The following is a 12791-nucleotide window of genomic DNA, read 5'->3' as shown; positions in this document are numbered from 1 at the left end:
TAGGGTAGAAGACAAACATGTCAATATGACAATATTGACATGTTGTACGACTAGATTTGGAAAAAAGTGTAAAAAGGCTGACATTAAGGGTAGCATAAACTTTGAGCAAAATCTAAGAGGGTGCAGCAACTGTTTTCCTGGACGTGAGAGTGAAGTGAACCTGTCGAGTAATTTTGTTTGGGGTAATTAGGGCACGAGCGCTGAAAGCGGCGAAGGCCCTATTGAAACTGAAGGAATTATTATTAGGGCCCAAGCGGCAAAGGCCCTATTGAAACTGTAGGAATTATTATTAGGGCCCAAGCAGCGAAGGCCCTATTGAAACTGAAGGAATTATTAGGGCCCGAGAGCCGACTGCGGCGAAGGCCCTATTGAAACTGAAGGAATTATTATTAGGGCCCGAGCGCCGACAGCGGCGAAGGCCCTATTGAAACTGAAGGAATTATTAGGGCCTGAGCGCCGAGAGCGGCGAAGGCCCTATTCAAACTGAAGGAATTATTATTAGGGCCCGAGCGCCGAAAGCGGCGAAGGCCCTATTGAAACTGAAGGAATCTGAAGGAATTATTATTAGGGCCCGAGCGCCAACAGCGGCGAAGGCCCTATTGAAACTGAAGGAATTATTATTAGGGCCCGAGCGCCGACAGCGGCGAAGGCCCTATTGAAACTGAAGGAATTATTGTTTCTTTCTTTTTCTTTTTCTTTCTATTATTATTTTCCCGTCAAATGAATTGCCTTTTTGAGGGGCTTAATATATTCAAAAACTCACCAAATTTGGCGGTCGCATGAAGTCTGGTGAAAATTTACGTATTTTAAGGGTTTCGGGAATAGGTGCACAAAAATGGCTCGCTAGCGCCCCCTAGAAAGTTAAGAAAATTTAGCCCCTGCAGTGCGTTTAACGTAGACTCACGAAACTTGGTACACATATGTAACATGTCAAGATGTACAAAAAACTTCATTAGAGCCATACCCTAAACCCAACAGGAAGTCCGCCATTTTGAATTAAATGTTCGAAATTAGTGTGATTTTGGCCATTTCCACATGTCGTACTTTAACGAACTCCTCCTAGAGATTTCATCCGATCAGCTTCAAACTCGGTCTGTGCCATCTTAAGATGTTAAAGATGAAAAGTTGTTAAAAGAAAAACTTTTCGTCATAGGGCGTTTCGCCGCCGAAACAGGAAGTGGGTGTAACTCGAGTGTACATTGTCCGATTACCTCGAAACTTTTCAGGATTTATAAGAGTCCAACCCTGAGGACAATTAAATGCCGATATTTACATAAAGTCATAGCGCCCATCTAGTGGCAACAGGAAGTAGGCCTAAAAGTCAAGGTGCTATACTTTAACGAACTCCTCCTAGAGATTTCAAACTTGGTCTGTACCATCCCAACACCTTAGCGATGAAAAGTTATTGAAAGAAAAACTTTTCGTCAGACAATGTGGGCGTGGCGTGGCGGCCATTTTGAGCGTTTAGCGATGAACAAAGAAGTTGTTGTAACTTGAGTGTACGTTGTCGTATCTGCCCGAAATTTCTCACGAATCACAAGGGTCCAGGCCTGAGGACACCTACAGGCCAAAATTGACTTTTGGCCTGTAGGAGTCTTATGTGAGGTATCATTGAACTCAGCACAGACTTCCTTTTTAATTGGTGATGGTTTGACCCGCTCCCTACGCTTTTGCCACGCCCCTTTTCACAGCTAATGAACCATATGACGTAGAGTCTTGTGTGAGGTATCGTTGAACTCGGCAGGGAATTCCCTTTTCATTGTTGACGATTTGCGGCATCTGAGTGTCGCTCGAATGCACGGTCGCAAGGAGCGGCGTCCGCCGGTAACCCCGATGCGCGCAGAGGCGCGAGGCCCGTCCATCGCTGCTCGCAGCTTTAATTGTTTTTACATTGACTCAGGCAGGTTAGCTAGCAAGCAAAGTCTACTTAGACAGTGATACATTTTGAAAAATAAAACTTGTGTTTTGCTTAAAGGTGCATTAAGTGATGGTTTGTTATGGTTCGTTGTGCAGGTTGGCACAGTTTGTTTTTGTTGGCGTTTGTGGAGCTTGTGCTTTCTACAGAGACCGCGTTTTTTTACAGTGCAGGGGACAGGCAGCTAGCGGATAGTGCGGAGAAGTTTGCTGTATGTGACAAAACATGTAGCCTAAAAAATTATCCACATCACTTGGAGCACCTTTTAAATATCTAATCCTTCTGCTATTACGAAACACAATTTTGGCTGTTTATAGCATTATCTCTTAGCCTGGATGCCAGCCGAACTTAGCCCCGCCCACAAAATTCGAGGTCGGGAAGTTCGGTCTGGAGTCGCTCCGTTGAGAAGAAATTATTGCCCGAACAGGATCTGTTCGGACCAATCAGATTGTTGGACAGATGATCAACAGTAACAGAATCAACCACGTCACCAAAGAATGCTTGGGTTGAATTTGTTGAGATGTGTAGATTCCACCATCGCGTCTGTTACAGAAGATATCAACAGCGCATTCATTTTAAAATCCTCAGCGGAGGAGCCTCAACAACTGCCCGAAAGCATGGTAGCGTTATATGGTGGAGCGAGATAGAGAGAGGCTGAAGAGAGATAGCGTTATATGGTGGAGAGAGATAGAGAGAGACTGAAGAGAGAGAGAGTGTTATATGGTGGAGAGACATAGAGGGAGACCGAAGAGAGGGAGCGCCCATCGGCGCTAGAACAAAGCCGTGAATCAGAGAAATAAAACGTGTTCATCTAGAAATGCGACTGTAGCAAGCATGTCACTATCACTAACGTTATCCACATTTATATTTACACGCAACAAATGATATATCCAGCTTCAAAAAGGTCTAAAAGTCGGAAGTTAGAACGAATGCATTGTGCAAAGAGTGGTTGCTATGGAGACGATACACAGTGTTGAGTTCTGTTGACAGCTGAGTTGAGTTCCGTTGCTCTGATTGGATGTAGGTCTATCCAATGAATGCAGAGGCATTTTTTTTTCCTGGTTCGGTTGGAACACGCCCCATAATCACAGCCCAATGGAGCGGTTTCAGACTCATATTCTGACTAGAATCTGAGTATGACCACGTCAGGCTAATTATCTCTTTTAATTTGATTAAAAACACTAATAATTTTTGACTATGTATTGGTATGTAATTTACGGTGGTGTAAGGTGCAGGAAAAAGCTTTAAAATGAAAGTGCTTAAAAAATGCTTGAATTTGACCTTGGAAAAGGTGTACGAACTCTGAGATAAGCAAGCAAACCATTACAGAACCAGTAATGAAACAGGCAGCAACCGAAACCAAAAAGGAGTGGTTAAATTGTAACGGGAAGACCCCCTCCCCCTTAGATGTACCCATACTGTATATGCATGCATAGCCACATACTCGCATACATACACATGCTCACACACACATAATATATAGATGTATACATAAATACATCCACATACATGTATACTCGTAAACTCACATACCTGTGACATACACACACAGTGTAGCTAGACATGCATACACATACACTTAAAACTAATGGATGTTATATTGAGAGAGAAGGGCAGAAAATAGTTTAAATAAAAAAGATAAAAATGAACTAACATGGCAACAACAGTAATTGAGGAAAAAGTGTCGACAACTTGATATGACTAGTCAGGCACATGAGGTGTGTAAATCAACTCACGACTGCTGAGTTATCGACCATTTGTCAAGAAGTGGTTTCCATACTTTTAGAAAAACCTTCTCTTGATTGGGAAGCTTATATCGAAGGCCTTCCATGTGGATTACATTGCCCCGTTCTCTCAACCATTGGTGGAATGTGGGGATAAATTCAGATTTCCATTGTTGTAAAATGAGGCTTTTCGCTAGTAATGTACAAAGTGAGATGGCTTGGACAATGTGGTTATCCAGTGTGGAAGTCACCGATAGGCCGAACAAGGCGAGAAATTGATCTGGTCTAATAGGTTTGTCATAAGCCTTTGAGATGTAGTCGAATATTAATGACCAGAAGGTGTGGAGCTTAGCAAAGCCACAGCTGGTGGAGTAACGTACCTGTGTCCTGTTTACACTTATCACACAGGGGGAGAAGTTAGGGTATATAGTATGGAGCCTTGATTTTGTAAAGTGGAGCCTGTGCACAATCTTGAATTGTATAAGCCGATTGCACTTCAGGTATCATCAGTGATTTCGGCTCCCATTTCTTCTTCCCAAGCCTTCTTTATTTTAGTATCAGATAGGGTTACATGGGCTAGCAAAAGTGAGTATAGAAACAAGATTGACCCCTTACTGTTAGTGTTGTGACGAATAAGGCACGTGAGTATGGTGTTTATAGGTTTGTTTTCATAGGCCGGGAGATGAGCTCTAACATAGTTTCTTATTTGTATGCTGGTAGGGAATGAGACTGTCTCAGTTGGTGAAAAGATGCTTATTTTCCTCCAATATATAGGTCACCAATTGTGACTATATTTTTTATCTTTCCAGGCAGAAAAAGTTGGATCATTTAAACCTGGAGAAAAGGCATGTTTTTTGCCAATAGGGCTATCTAGGTAGACTTTGGGCAACTTGGTTTGGATTTGCCTCTATATTCGAAGAGAGTTCAGAACAACAGGGCCGGTCAAAAGCGCTAAGAGGGATGTAAGTCCACATGCTTCCCGTTCAATCAAGAGGCTGTCCTTATGGAGTCTGGTGATAGGCTTTGGCGCCAGAGGGAGAACACTCTCAAATTTGCAGTCCAGTAACAAAGGCGAAATTGACCTAAACCACCCCTAACCTTATCCTTACATAAGTGTTTTTTTATATTCTGGCCCCTTTATTGCTTCAGACAAATGAGATGATGGAGTCCAGTTTCTTGAAGTAAAATATTGGCATAGTAGGCACTGAAAAATGTAGAGGAATCTGGGGAGTGTCACCATTTTTATCGCATTAACTCAACCTTAAAGAAATTGCTAAAGTATTCCAGAAGTCAATGTTATGACGCAACTGCTGAATCTTAGTATCCAAGTTGGACTTTAACAGATTACTATATTCTCGTGTTGCAATAACACCTAGGCATTTAATTTGATCATCCACAATCTTTAATTTGATCAAATCCATTAATTTGGTCATCCACAATTTGATCATCCACAAGGGCATTGTACAGAAGAATTCAAAATCTGTCTCATCTGATATTGGAAGCAATTCACTTTTCTCCCAATTAATGGTGTATCCCGTCAAGCTACCAAATTCTTTAATTATATGCAGGAGGGTGGGGAGCGTTGTTCTGGGGTGCGATATGTATAATGTTGTCCGCGAAAAGTGACAGGTGGTGGTCTTTGCCATAAAGTTGAATAGGTTTATAATTTGGGTTTGCCCTAATTAGACAGGCAAGCACTTCGATGCACAGATTGAATAGGTGTGGAGAGCAAGAACAGCCATGCCTGACACCCCTTTGTAAGACGGACCGACTCATTTTTGTAACAACACGCGGTTAGATGCTGTCTTCCTCTCCTACTTCAATGCCTAACAAATCTATCTCTCTCTCTCTCTCCCTGACCCTGTCTTTCACTGGTTGAAGCCTGAAAATATTGTAAACAAATTAATAACATAACTAATTACACTTGTCGGACTGGTTCTTATCCTCAACACGTGCCTTTTTCAGTCGCAGAAAATACTTTTCAATAGGCTACTCATCTGGATTGAAGCAGCATACATTCAGTGTAAGAGAAAAAAATTACATAACTTTTATAATACGTTTATTTGATACACAGCTGCTACATATAGTGTTTTGACCTTGTATACATACATTGTATTCAGAATATAAAATGTTTTTATAGCACTTTTTAATGTGTGATTGTGTAAAGGTGTTCACGAGATAGATAGATAGATAGATAGATAGATAGATAGATAGATAGATAGATAGATAGAATTGAATTGTGGGAGATGTGCTTACCAAATACTTTCTGAATTCAGTATCCTTTAACAGTATTGCATCAAACTGCCATCATCTTTTTTTTTTATTTGCCTGTTCACCAACTTTTAGCATCATGGAAAGTGGAGCATGGTCTGATATTACAATAGGGTGGTAGACTATTTTATCAGCGAGTGATATCAATTTGGAGTCTAGAAGGGAATAGTCTATATGAGAATATGCTTTGTGAACTGGAGAGAAAAATGAATAATCCCTTTTGATGTCTACTAGATTTGAGCTTTCCATCAGTGTTTTCAGGCAGATACTTGGAAATTATTTATCTAAAAGAGGGTCCAATATGCAGTTAAAGTCTCCACCGATTACTATATTGTCAGAAATATTTGGTATGTTTTTGAAGACTCTTTGAAAAAAGCTTTGGCTATCAAAATTCAATCCATAAATATTAACAAATGCAGTTGGTACAGAGTTTAAAGAGCCAGTTACAGTGGCCGGGTTGGCTCAGTGGTAGAGCATGCGCACATATACGCAGAGGTCCAGGTTCGAATCCGACCTGTGACAATTTTCCATGTCTTCCCCCTCAAAGAAGCAAGCAGGAAAGGTTAACACATTGAACATTTTAACAGCTTATTAACGTGCGCCCCGTGTGCGCTGATGCGCTCATCAAGTAGAAGGATGCCCGGTCGGGGCTGCTAGCCTGGCTAAGGAAACTACCACGCAATTCGCCACTGCAGAGACTCATATTCACCAACGACAGCACACAAAATGGATATATATGCTACAAATACACATGGAACTGCTGCGTGATGATTATTACCGGAGCCTGGCTGAACACACTCACTCATCCCAGACGGCAGCTAGCAGCTAAGAGGGTAGGTGAATTTAAACAATGGCTAAGTTGCTAAACGCATCTTGTTGTCATGTAAGGGCCCTGTTCATGTTGCACAGACATTTTAATTGCATTTTGTGTCTGTTAAGAGGCACAAAGACACTCTTTATCTTATGCCCCCATAACTGCCGTTTTAGCTGAGTGGGAGCTCTCGGCATTAGCTGCAGCAGCTCTGTGTTGCTAGCACCGATTCGGCTCGTTTTTTTTGCTATCGACAGTACTCATATACATATAGCGATCAAGATTAACGTAAAAATTGCCCGGAGTTCTCCTTTAACTACCCTGTGAATATGGCTCTATTTGAAACGAGAGCTTTTCTTCCAAATATGGTATGCTCCTGAATATTTAGAATGAGCTGCGCGCTGATTGGTTTGAGCAAACACATGGGAGACTCGACAGCAGGTCTCATATTTCAGACACTTCAAAGTTATACATTGTTTGTCGGGCTATTTCGTTATTAAATTCACTTCTGAGACTTTTTTAAGCGAGAAATTTGCTATATAAAGCTCAAATATGGGCCGTGCAAATTTGGTAAGACTGTGTGTCGGAGTTCAGCGGCCGGTGCTGCCTGTGTTGCTGCCTCGCAGCCGGTGCTGCCTGTGTTGCTGCCTCGCCGCCCGGCCTGCCTTCCTTCACAGACCCCGGCCTGCTGTGAGGTAGATAGAGCTCCGTCATGGCAGGAAGCCCACAGCACTCCATACCCGCACAAAGTCACTGTTTTTTGGGCTAATGGACTACCAAATGCCGCTGCCCTGACAAGGCTCCAGGGCCTGCAACTCCCCTCTTACTGCTAGCTAAATGGCCCGTGTGTGAGAGTGAGAGCGCAGTCAGTGAGCTTGTTACACCAGCAATCTCTTACCACAGTTTTTTTGTGATTGTTGCGGGCAAAAATCCTTGATTATGCGGCACGTTTTCTTAAAAAATGCGATGGAATATGCGGGATATTTATGCAATTTTATGCAATGAAATTGCAGGAACTTGCAAAAACTGCGGTTTGATGAAAAAGAGAAGAAAAAGTGATTCCCCCAACACCCTGCTTTTTTTAAACTTAATTTCCAAAAATAGTTTACAGATATTCAGTCATTGCAATAAGTAAACAAATAAGATACAAAAATATGTACAAATAATATAATATTAAAGTAAAAATAAAAGTAATAGTCTAAACTATTCGAGGGAAATAAAAGATACAAAAGAGAGACTTTCAAAAATCGTTAATAATATAGACAGCAGGAGCACTTAAACAAAGAAATTTGAGTAGACATCAGATATTAAGATAGCTTTCTTATTGGATACCAACTTAAGAGACTCAAAGTACATGTCAAATTCAACGTCCAACACCCTGCTTTTCGATGATGTTCACGTCGCGTAATTACGTCACTTCATAACGTTCCCATGGCAACAGGGGAAAATGGCTGCTCTTGTGTGAAGTAAATTTTCAATTTTCAACTTTCTGCTAAGAAAGAAGTCACCAATTTGACTTTTTTGCAACGAAAATGCGGGGATTATGAAATCATGCCAGCACCGCATATTTTGCGTGGAAATCGGCAATTTGTGCGGCATATTTGAAAAAATGCGGCCCCCGCATGAATATGCGGACTTTGGCTGATTATGCATTTAATTATGCGATCGCATAATCGCGTTTTTCTGGAGGGACTGATTTACAGTTTGAATTTCGTCACGCCACTTATACAACATCTACCTAAATGTCTTATAAAGCTAACAGCGGTGTCCGATTTCAAGTTAAAGGAACACGCCGACTTATTGGGAATTTAGCTTATTCACCGTAACCCCCAGAGTTAGACAAGTTGATACATACCCTTCTCATCTCTGTGCGTGCCCTAAAGCTGTCTGACGTCTCCAGCGGCATCAGCCCATTACAGAACAGGCAGGTGAATGGTTCCAGTAATCCTACTGCTCTGAATAAGTGACAAAATAACGCCAACATGTTCCTATTTACATGTTGTGATTTGTAGAGTCACAGCGTGTACAAAAAACAACGTAACATGAGACACAGCCATCTTCTAACCGTAAACAAACCGGGAACTATATTCTCAGGCGGAAGAATATAGTACTTGGGCGGAGTGATATGCTCGCAGCAAGCATGTCTGAGAATATAGTTCCCGGTTTGTTTACAGATAGAAGATGGCTGTATCTCATATGTCGTGTTTTTTACACGCTATGACTCACAAATCACAACATGTATAAATAAGGAACATGTTGGTTATTTTGTCACTGTCACAATTGGGAGCAGTAGGCTAGTTGGAACCAGTTACCTGCAGAATCTGTGCTGGGCTAAGCTAATGCTGAGCCGTGCGACAGCGATCTAACGGCACGCACGGAGATGGAGAAGTATGCTATCTATCTTTGGGGGTTCTGATTAACATAAGTAAATTCGGCGTGTTTCGAATATTTATGAAGATTAGGGGTTTCGTTAGCTGTGACTGTCCCTTCAATCCTAGCTATGTGTAGCTACAAATCACGGATAGTTAGCTTCATTTTCGGTAATTCGGTATATTTACAGTTTGAATTTCGTCACGCCACTTATACAACATCTACCTAAATGTCTTATAAAGCTAACAACGGTGTCCGATTTCAAGTTAATGAATATTTGTGAATTTCAGAGGAATTCTAAGAGGAGGCTAGCTAGCTCTCATTGATAGAGCTACATCCAGCCTCCAGGCTCTATCAATGAGACTCGCGGACAAGCGTTTATTTACCCAATCGTTTGTTTAAATAACTCAACCCATTATAATTACACACATTATAAGATTATTTTATATATATATATATATATATATATATATATATATATATATATATATATATATATATATATATAAAAGACTGGAACCTGTGGTAAGAGATTGCTGGCGTAACAAGCTCGCTGACTGCGCTCTCACTCACATACACCAGACATTTAGCAGGAAGAGATGAGTTGCAGGCCCTGGATCTCTGTCAGAGCAGTGGCGTTTGGTAGTCCATTAGCCCAAAAAAATGTGACTCTGCGCGGGTATGGAGTGCTGTGGGCTGCCAGACATGCAGAGCCAATGTAGACAAACTGTTGAAACTGGATTGTTTGGAACAGTGGGTGTTAAGGAAAAACTCAGGAGCAGCACAACTGATATTCACATACATGAGGAAGGTTTGGAAAACGATGACTTACAAAGAAGCATTTAATAGAATCTCAATTGAGGAGAATTTAGGCAGGCAGCACAGTTTAATCACGATGTGTTATTGTGTTGTGCCGTCCCAACACTGAGATTCCTTTGTCTTTCCCAGATGCATATACTGTATCTTTCGCTCAAGCTGTCAAGTTTGTTATGCCAATATATTGATTGGCATAATATATTGATTCACTTAAAACCTAGTTGAGTCTATCTCTCTCTGGGATGCATGCTCAGTGGGTTAGGCCCCTTTACCCTGTTTCCGCCCTCCCCCAAAAAGAGACAGTCCTGGAACAAAACATTCCTTTATCATGCAGCTGCCTAGACTCCCTAAATCTGTAAATGGACAGGGGACTGTTAAGGGGGCAGCTACGGCTTTAGAGAAACATTCCAACGGGTTGCGGTAGTAGTGGAATTCGAATATCACGAAGTGATAGTTATGTATCAATGTATCGTGAATCGGTATACAGTGGGGCAAAAAAGTATTTAGTCAGCCACCAATTGTGCAAGTTCTCCCACTTAAAAAGATGAGAGAGGCCTGTAATTTTCATCATAGGTACACTTCAACTATGAGATACAAAATGAGAAAAGAAAATCACATTGTAGGATTTTTAATGAATTAATTGGTAAATTCCTCGGTAAAATAAGTATTTGGTCACCTACAAACAAGCAAGATTTCTGGCTCTCACAGACCTGTAACTTCTTCTTTAAGAGGCTACTCTGTCCTCCACTCGTTACCTGTATTAATGGTACCTGTTTGAACTTGTTATCAGTATAAAAGACACCTGTCCACAACCTCAAACAGTCACACTCCAAACTCCACTATGGCCAAGACCAAAGAGCTGTCAAAGGACACCAGAAACAAAATTGTAGACCTGCACCTGGCTGGGAAGACTGAATCTGCAATAGGTAAGCAGCTTGGTGTGAAGAAATCTACTGTGGGAGCAATTATTAGAAAATGGAAGACATACAAGACCACTGATAATCTTCCTCGATCTGGGGCTCCACGCAAGATCTCACCCCGTGGGGTCAAAATGATCACAAGAACGGTGAGCAAAAATCCCAGAACCACACGGGGGGACCTAGTGAATGACCTGCAGAGAGCTGGGATCAAAGTAACAAAGGCTACCATCAGTAACACACTATGCTGCCAGGGACTCAAATCCTGCAGTGCCAGATGTGTCCCCCTGCTAAGCCAGTACATGTCCAGGCCCGTCTGAAGTTTGCTAGAGAGCATTTGGATGATCCAGAAGAGGACTGGGAGAATGTCAGATGAAACCAAAATAGAACTTTTTGGTAAAACTCAACTCGTCGTGTTTGGAGGAGAAAGAATGCTGAGTTGCATCCAAAGAACACCATACCTACTGTGAAGCATGGGGATGGAAACATCATGCTTTGGGGCTGTTTTTCTGCAAAGGGACCAGGACGACTGATCCGTGTAAAGGAAAGAATGAATGGGGCCATGTATCGTGAGATTTTGAGAAAACCTCCTTCCATCAGCAAGGGCATTGAAGATGAAACGTGGCTGGGTCTTTCAGCATGACAATGATCCCAAACACACCGCCCAGGCAACGAAGGAGTGGCTTCGTAAGAAGCATTTCAAGGTCCTGGAGTGGCCTAGCCAGTCTCCAGATCTCAACCCCATAGAAAATCTTTGGAGGGAGTTGAAAGTCCGTGTTGCCCCGCGACAGCCCCAAAACATCACTGCTCTAGAGGAGATCTGCATGGAGGAATGGGCCAAAATACCAGCAACAGTGTGTGAAAACCTTGTGAAGACTTACAGAAAACGTTTGACCTCTGTCATTGCCAACAAAGGGTATATAACAAAGTATTGAGATGAACTTTTGTTATTGACCAAATACTTATTTTCCACCATAATTTGCAAATAAATTCATTAAAAATCCTACAATGTTATTTTCTGGATTTGTTTTTCTCATCTTGTCTCTCATAGTTGAAGTGTACCTATGATGAAAATTACAGGCCTCTCATCTTTTTAAGTGGGAGAACTTGCACAATTGGTGGATGACTAAATACTTTTTTGCCCAACTGTATGTGTTAACATTACAACTGGTTGGGATAAAAAATGAATCACAATGCACTTTTTAAACGGCTAAAAGGTCAATGGGCCTCATCCCAAGAACCTCTGTATCATGTAAAATAGCTTAGTAATGTGTAGGCTCCTCCATACACGGGCAACTGTGACAGCAGCCTTTTTGAACGTTATCACCTGACTGACACCTTTTTTTTTTTTTTGTCTTTTTTTTGCTGTATAGGCCAAGCTGGCTAAAAACTATGGTATGACTCGAATGGATCCGTACTGTAGGGTCCGACTGGGCTACGCAGTTTACGAAACACCAACTGCTCACAATGGAGCCAAGAACCCGCGCTGGAACAAGGTGATCCAGTGCACAGTGCCTCCTGGGGTGGACTCCTTCTACCTGGAGATCTTTGACGAGGTGAGGAGGTTGCAGAGGCCACAGAGTTCATCTGACCTGCTAATTATGTACAGTTTGTTTATGGGGACTGTTGGACTGTAAGAATTGCAGTTTTTTTAATTGTTATTCTAATCTACTATTTGGCTTTTAATATATTTAATTGATGAGGAAAGTCGCAACATCTTTTACATAAAAAAAGACAGCACTGTGTAGACGCTTGCAACTGAAAACAAGTGATGCCTGGAGTAGACCTATCCTAAAAGTAAAAATAGCTGAATGCACTTATTGGAAGTCCCTTTGGACGTCAGCTTAATGTAATTAAATATAATGTAAATGTAAAGGTTACAGGCCACTTGGACTATTGATTAATAATTTATTAAAAATCATGTAAATGGCTTTAGTGAACCAATATAGTTCAATAAATACTTGTAC

At 41.5% G+C, this 12791-nt stretch overlaps 1 protein-coding gene across 1 annotated transcript in view; it reads left to right on the top strand.

The window, feature by feature from the left end:
* Positions 1–12791, top strand: part of LOC120556010 (toll interacting protein) — a 45779-nt gene that overhangs the window by 5962 nt on the left and 27026 nt on the right. Inside the window, exon 3 of the mRNA XM_039795299.1 lies at positions 12198–12380. Within this exon, the coding sequence (XP_039651233.1) occupies positions 12198–12380 (183 nt within the window). The remainder of the gene's footprint in view (positions 1–12197; positions 12381–12791) is intronic.

This window comes from Perca fluviatilis, chromosome 3, assembly GCF_010015445.1.
Source record: "Perca fluviatilis chromosome 3, GENO_Pfluv_1.0, whole genome shotgun sequence".
In the NCBI taxonomy this organism is placed as follows: Eukaryota; Metazoa; Chordata; class Actinopteri; order Perciformes; family Percidae; genus Perca; species Perca fluviatilis.
This window is presented reverse-complemented; position numbering and strand designations above follow the sequence as displayed.